At 54.8% G+C, this 7,948-nt stretch overlaps 1 protein-coding gene across 1 annotated transcript in view; it reads right to left on the reverse strand.

The window, feature by feature from the left end:
* Window positions 1–5,775, reverse strand: part of LOC120751518 (chromatin remodeling regulator CECR2) — a 100,685-nt gene extending 94,910 nt beyond the window's left edge. Inside the window, exon 1 of the mRNA XM_040061474.2 lies at window positions 5,509–5,775. Coding sequence (XP_039917408.2) covers window positions 5,509–5,691 — 183 coding nt within the window. The 5' untranslated portion in view covers window positions 5,692–5,775. The remainder of the gene's footprint in view (window positions 1–5,508) is intronic.
* Window positions 5,776–7,948: the final 2,173 nt, after the last annotated feature.

The following is a 7,948-nucleotide window of genomic DNA, read 5'->3' on the forward strand; positions in this document are numbered from 1 at the left end:
AGTATATTTGAATTCCATAATCTTCTCCTACGCTGTCTGCTCTCTGTGCAGCACCTCTCCCTGCACTGCCAGTTATTTTACCTTTCCTCAGACAACGTGTTTTTCTCTAAGCAAGGTGCTTCACATGAGAGGGAAGTTTTAGTCAGCAGATCTATTGTTCGCTGTTGCTTCAGTCACTGCCCACTCCCACTTTAATGTTGCCTACTGTGAACAGGCAAATGGCAAGAGGGCTGGAGATCCTAATGACTGAACTAGTCTACTGAAATGGCATTTAAACTCAGAACTACCCTCAGTGAACACAGCCCACCTGCATGGATTCACCAACATTTTCATCAGCTTGCAGCACCTTCTTGCTGCATTGATCTTACTTAGATTTTAAATTCTTCTGATCAGAAACTACCTGGCCATCTCAATTATCACAGAGCAGGACGAGGCTCCAGTACACACTGTAATATGCTCCTGTAATACCAATAATCATGCAGCACTAGACCCGAACTAGCTAGAGAGGGGTGAAGGCTGTGCCTGGGTACCAAACCCTAACCCATAAAAGCCACTGACAGAACAGGAAGGTTGTGCCATTTTGGTGTCATGGATCACAAGGGACACACCCAAAGGGCAGAGAACAAGGGGATCCAGAGAATTTTCAGCAAGACTTAACATGACACGACAGTGGAGGTCTGAGCATATCTGGCCATCCTGTTCTCACTAGGAAAAAATCTTTTCAAAGTATCAAAATTCTAACACACTGTTTAACACATAATTAATTTTTTTTCTTTTAAAGCTGTACCTGGTTTGCACAGATAGAAGAAACCCTGTTCCCTGCTCTCTCCACACTCTTCCTCCTCCTGGGGGACCTGGGGGAGCAGTAGCAGCTGCTGGTTTCTAACAGCCACATAATATTCCTGACAGAAAGAGCCTGTTCAAGAACTGGCATGGAGATACCACACCAGGGAAGGAAAAAGGTAGGCAAGAGCAGCAGTGCCCTCCCTGCCTGTGGGTGGGAGGAATGTACCTCAAGGCAGAGCCAGAGCCTGAAGTGCTAGGAAGGGGCAAGAGGCAAGGAAAAGCATCTTAAAGCTGCAGTGAAGTTAACAGCGGAGGCAATTTGCCCAAAGGTGCTTTTTAAAAACCGCAGGAAAAGATTTATGTTTTCCCTGTGTAATGTGGCTTTTCCCCCTTTTCCAAATAAACTAAGTTAACAACAATGTTTTGACTATTTTCAAGCATGTTCTGGAAAGTCACCTCCCCTCGACCTACCCAGGCAGAAGTTCCTAAATGCTGGAGTCCACAGCTCCTGCCTGAGAGCACATGCCAAAGAGCTGGGTGGCCATGCCACACTGGCTCCTGTCCAGCGTTTTCAAGTTGTGCTGAAATACGGCTGAAAACGTTAAATATTCTCCCAATACTTTCGATACAAACAATCCCTACAGCTGCCAGGAGGATATTTCAGTTGCAGAGGGGAAGGGCATACGGCCAGGAGATTCTTTGACACAAGAGGTGTCCCGCATTACAGTCCAGTCTTGAAGAGGGAAATAAATCACTCGCCATCATCACCTGCACTAACTTGACTGTGGAAAGCATCCTTTCTGTCCATCAAAGCAATGACAACCAAAAAAACACAACGTGTCCCACACAGCCACACCTTCTCCTGCTGCAGAGCAGGTAAGGACAAACTCCCTGATGCAGATTAGTGCGATGCAGGGAGGTTGGATCAGATGACCCACCGCGGTCCCTTGCAACCTCAGCCATTCCGTGATTCTGTGATTTTACGAACCACCAAGAAATATGCCACGACAACCAAGCCAACACGACCAAAAGACCACTCCTGAAGTGACATGGAAGTTTTGCACAGCAGATGGCTGACAAGGCAGCCATTTAAAAGGGGAGGAAGGGGGGAAAAAAAACCAAACCCAACCCAGCCCAGAAGTGCTCTCTGCCATGCTCAGATCCATGTAGAGACACGGCACGAAGCTGAACACGTCCCGAAGCACCCGCTTCTGTCCCACTGAACTTTTGACCTGCTGGCTGTAGCCGAACCCCTCCTGAGTCCATTGCCGGGTGATGCTGCAGCGGGGATTTAAAAAGAGGAACCCAGGCGCCTGCATCTGCCAGAGCCAGCATGAGGGCCAGCTGTGCCCACCCCCTCCCCAAACAATGCCCAGAGCCCAGCCTGATGGATGCTCCTCTTTCTTTCTGGACACCTCTTCCCCTGCGGTCTCTGGCTGTGCACTGGTCCAGCAAAAAGAAAAAAAAAAAAAAAAAAAAAAAATTAAAAACATTTGCTTCCCAGGTTTCTGCCATCCAGCTGCTGATGGCAGCCCTGCATCTGGAAGCCTGGGAGCTTCACTGTCTTCTGGGCCAGTAAGTAGAGGGTAAAGGGTTTGTATTTAAAAAGTGAAAAGGAAGGGGGGGGAAAAAAAGAAAAATAAAAAGAGCTCCGTTCTGCCTCTCCAGACTACTAAGGGCCCGAAACTTCTCAAATGCCCTCAGCAAATCTGCTCAGCACAGGAGGGATGGGTCCAGATGGCCTATCATTACAGAGCCTTCCAGTTAGCTATGGACAGACCCACCAGAAGAAAAAAAAATATCGGGGGGGAAGGGGCAGGGGGGTATCGGGGGAAGGATACAAAAAAAAAACAAAACAAAAAAAAAAAACAAAAAAACAAAACCTAGAGGTTTTTAAAAATGACGAAGAGAACACCACAAATTGGAAGATCAGGTTTTGTCTGGTTTGAGGACTGCATGGTAGCAGTGAAACCTTAACCTGACCCGCCTGCCAAAATTGGAGGGAAATGGAGAGCAGGGGATATTTGTTTCAAGCAGAATTACGGCTTGTTTAAAACTTCAGCCTTTAGTAACGATGAGTTTAGCACCAAACTCCTCCCTGGAAATACACCGGTATCAGAAAAACAGCAAAAAAAAGCGCACCACCAACCAGAATTTAAGCTCAGAGGAGCTCATACGTCCTAGGAAGAAGGGAATATCCAAGAAGAGACAGCTGCATCCAGCGTAGGACCATCCCTTAGAGACACCGGGCAGTTGGACGAACATCATCTGTGAAGCTCAAGGAGTTTGAGCATGAGCTGAAACCCTCTGAGCCTGAGATCTCCATTTTTCCTTCCACGCACACAGATTGACTCAAAGCACCCGTTTTGCTCTGTGCCCATGGACTGGGGCAATCCCTCATGAGGGGCAGTAACTTCTGAGGGAAGGGGCACACCCCAATCTGTTGGTGTTCAGCCACGAGCACACCTCTCCATAATAACCAAAGCTAAAGCCAGAAAATACCATTCATACATGAGCACAGATTCACTTTGTGATAGCTAGCTACGGTTTTATTTCCCCTTAACACGTGCTTTAAATTCTGGCATCTCCACAAACCCCTAGAAGAAAAGCCACCTCCGTTTGATTCGGACACCCCTGAAACTCAAGCACATCTCAGAAGTAGCAGTGAGACCAGCCAGAAGGGGCTCTGGTATTATTAGGTCCAAAACCATGGAAGAAATCTTTATACAGCTAAATAAAGCACAAAAAAACACCCCCAAAACCAACACACAGAGCAATACTCTTTGAAAAAAGTCTAAGTCCCATCTCTGGCCATTGGTTTCAAAGGATAAACTATTTTGAGCAAGCTCTTTGTGCAAAGATCTGTTCCCAGATATCCCCGAAACCAACGCTGAGACTGGAATAACTACACCAGGCAAGAGGTAACAAGATGGTGAGCTCCCAGGAGCAGCAACTTTTGAAACTGCTTGCGCTGCGCTGCTCGCACTCTGCCGGGAAAGGAGATTTACTCCACGTGCCTGAAGGAGCAGAGCTCTGACAGCCGCATCCGTCCTCTCACAGCATCCCGATTTCAACCGCAATTTCCACCGGCCCTCGGACAAACGCCACGATTTAAACCCCATTTCTGCCCAGGGCTGCAGGCCATCCACGTGCACGGAGGGGTTTGTTGGGTTTTTTTGGCGATGTTTTCGGCGTGCCACTTCTGCTCGGCAACACCCCCAGCACCAACGCGCCCGCAACTCCTCCTCCTCCACCCGGGCATCCCCCCCAAAAAAAGCAAGTTAATTTGTTCCGAGAGATGATGTTAACTCCCCCAGCCTAAGCGTGCTCCGGGAACCAAAGGGGAGCCCACATTTACTTCATTTGTGAAGCAAGCCAGATGCTAATTGCCTCCAAAGGTGAAAGGCTAGTGCCTTGGCCCTTTTATCATTGTAAATTCAGGTTCCTTCAAGACTTTGCGCTGCTGGGTCCGGAGAGCCTCCCCCTTTAATGGTTTGGCATCAATAGGAGGGGGAGGGGAGTTCTCTTTCGCAAGAAGTTGCATCATTGAGAGATCTTATCCCCTTTCAAGATTTCGTACCGCATAAGGGATTCCCCCTCTTCAGAAATTCACATCCTGCTCGAGGAGTTTTGCTCTTTAGGGCTTCGCGCATCCCATTGAACTTTTAAGCATCTTTGGAATTCGCATTCACGGGGCAATTACTGTCTTTAAAAAACACACGCCACCACGTTATTCACCCGGTTTATTGCCAACGCGCTGGCAAGAATAGCTTTTCACAGCAAGCACAAAAGATTTCCTACCGGGACACACTTTGTTTGTAACATTTGTAGCCGGCGCACAAAATATTTACGGGACATTAGCGGCGCACATCAAAATAATTAAAAACAAGCAAAAGGAAAAAAACAAACCAACAACAAACAAAACAAACCCAAACAAACGACGCACACACACACACACAAACAAAAAGTTTTAAGGGGAAAAACGGATATAGAAGGTACGAAAGGCGAGAGCGTTCCCTTCGTGGGGGACAGGGGCGGTGGTGAAGGCAGCGCCGATCCCCGCACAATGAGCGCGGTGCCCCGCGGAGCCCTTCGGCCTCGCCGGGCTGCGGGAGAAAGGCTCGGCAGGACCCTCCGCGGCGGCACCGGCCAGGTGGGGACCCCCACCCGCAACAAAAGGAGCCGACCCCGGCACAGCCGAGCGGGCTGGGGAACCCTCCCCCAAGAGCAGCCGCCGGTACCCCCGGGGGAGCCGGGGGCTCACCGGGCCGGGCCCGCCTCTCGCCGCCACCATTTTGGGCACGGCGGACCCACCGCGGGCTCCGTGCCGCGTCCGTCCCCTCGCCACCTTTGTGTGCGGACACCGGCCCGGCGGAACAATGCGGCCCGGCCCCGCTCCGCCCGCGGCCGCCCCCGGGAGCCGGGGGGCTCCTGCCCGCCGCAACCCGGGACGGGCGCGCCGAAAGTTTGCGAGCGCTGCCGGGAGGGACGGGCGAGTTGCCGGCTCCGCCGCGAGCGGAGCAGCGAGCGCCCCGCGATGCATCACGCCGGAATCCGGCGGATCGGCGGGAGGTGCCCCCGGCCACAGCGCGGGGCAGCGGCAGAGGCGTGCGGGATCCGCCGGGCAGCGCGGGCGCTGCGGGAAGGGCGGCGCGGACGCGGCCCGCGGGCTGTCCGGAGGGGACGGGACGGGACGGGACGGGGCGCCCGCGGGGTTCTCACCTCGATCTCGAAGTCGGGCAAGCGGAAGGCGGTGCGGAAAAGCGAGCAAAAGTGCGCGATGGCCGGGACTTCCCACCAGGAGCGAAGCTCGTCCAGCGCCACCGCGGCCGCCGCCTCGGGGCCACCGGTGCCGGCCACGCCGCCGCCGCCGCCGCCGCAGCCGCCGTCCTCCTCCGGGCACATCTCCCGCGGCCGCCGTCCGCCCGCTCGGTCGCTGCCTCCCTCACTCCGCGGGCGGCTGCGTGTGCCGCCGCCGCTCGGCGCTGCGGCCCCGCCCTCCCCCCCGGCGCCACGCCGCTCAGCGGCCGCCCCCCGGCGGCCCCGCGCTGCCCCCCTCGCTGCCGCCCGCGCGCGGGGCGGCTCAGGGCCGGCGGGGGCGCTGCTGCTGCCGCTGCCCCCCCTACCGCGGGCGGCCGCCGCTGCGCGGGCCCGTCCTCACCGCCCTCATCCTCCGCCTCCCCGCCGCCGCCCGCGCCCCGCGCACGAACGGCCGCGCCGCCGGGAACAGATGGGCGTGAGGGGAATGGGGGGGGGGGCGGCGGGGGGGGGGGGGGGGGCGCCCGGGGGGGGGGCGGGTCCCGCGGCGGGAGCACCAATGGGAAGGCGCGATGGGGCCCGGCGGGGCGGGGACTGAAGGCGGGGCGGGCGGGGCGGGGCGCGGCCGTGCACGAGGAGGGGGCGGGGCCGGCGCTCATCACAACAACAGGGCCCCGGCGCCCGCCCGGACACGCCCACGGGGGCGGGGTCAGGGCGCGGGGCGGGGCCGGCGGCAGCGGCGCTCCCACACGCGGCGGCTCCGCCGCTCCGCTGCCGCTCCTGGTCCCGGTCCTGGTGCAGCGAACCCCTGGGAATCCCCCGGGCTTTCCGCTCTCCCTTCGTGCCTCTGAGGGAGGGAGCCCAAGCGGCGCTTCTTGTTCTCCGCGTGCGGCTGCCACGAGGAGCCAGACGCGCTCTCCTGTGCCCTGGGACAGCTCCGTGTGTCACCCACACTCCCAATCCCTCCGTTCCTCCTGGCTCGGAAATGAAGAGCAGCGCTGCCCTGTTTTGAATTGTGTTACGGGAAAATATTCAGTGACAAAGAGGTATTAATTACCTGTTTGTGGACTTGCCTTAATGGGACGGAGTTCCGGTGAAACACCGAGCAGCTGTGACTGTGTGTGCTGTCACTGCATCAGCTGACAAGCCCACTGTGACCGCCGTAGTCCAGCATCAAAACAGTTACAAAGGATCACTGTGCCCAGCTGAGGGTCCTACCTCCAGTGAAACCCCTGTGAGACCACCACAGTCACAGCAGAGGGGAGAAGTGCAGAGTTAGGCTGTGGCTGAGGGCAATTCCTTCAGAAATGGACTAATCCCATGGCCTGGTCTTTGGTAGCAAGGGTGCGAGGAAGCGCTGAAATGCCTGAGTTGGAGCGGGAGGGGGGATATCCCCTCTCAGGAGCAGCCTGAAGATCCAAGGGGAGAGCACACTGCAGCCAGCCTGCTCTGTGTCTGACTTGGAGGCATCAGAGAGGGAAAGGCCGGTGCCATCAGTCAGCGCCGTCATACTGCTGCTAACACCTGCCAACGTAAAGCAGCCTGATTCCACAGGCTCCCACTAGCATGCACTTTTCAGAGCTCCAGGGTTTCCTCTCCCTTTCTCCCTCCAAAACGAACACACCAGCAGAGAATAAGCCGAAGGTGTAAGCTCTGTGCTGTGTCTCAGGCCACTGCCTAACAGCCTGGCCAGGGAAAACCGGCTGAGGATGGGAGCAGCTAGTTTAGAGAAGAAACAAATCAAGGAGCAGCAGCATGGCTCGGCGAGAATGAACGAGCTCTAATTTCATTGCCCTTTTTCCTATAGCGGGATCAAGGGATACCCTGTGAAACTGGAAGGAAGCGAATTTAAAATGGTGCAAGGAAATATTTGTACCATGTGCAATTAAGACATGGCATTTGTTACCACGAGGTTTCATCGAGGCCAGGAGATTAGCAGGATTCAGAAAAGGATTAGACTTTTATATGGATACCAAGAACATTCATGGTCACATTAGACAGGATATAAATAAATTTTAGAAGGGATATAAACTGTCAGGCTTCAAGGCACAATATAACCACTAACTGATGGCGAGGGATTAGGCAAAAACTTCCCTCGTGGGTGGGTTATTCTATAATTGTGCACTATGGGGTTTCTTGCACCTTTCTTTGAAGTATCAGAGGGTAGCAACTGTTGAAGTGAGGAGACTGGATTAGGAGGGCCACCAGGCTCATCTGGTGTGGCAACTGCTGTGCTCTTTGGGGGTCTCTGAGGGTCACTTGGGAAAGGGCCTGGCAAAGAGGATGACACAAGAGGTGACATCAGACACCTGATTTTTCTTCAGACACAGACCTTGCTTTCCTTCACTGTAAATTTCACGCAGAAAATAGATTTCCTAAGCCTTCCTCACCAAGGCTTTTGCCA

This window comes from Hirundo rustica, chromosome 4, assembly GCF_015227805.2.
Source record: "Hirundo rustica isolate bHirRus1 chromosome 4, bHirRus1.pri.v3, whole genome shotgun sequence".
NCBI classification, from domain to species: domain Eukaryota; kingdom Metazoa; phylum Chordata; class Aves; order Passeriformes; family Hirundinidae; genus Hirundo; species Hirundo rustica.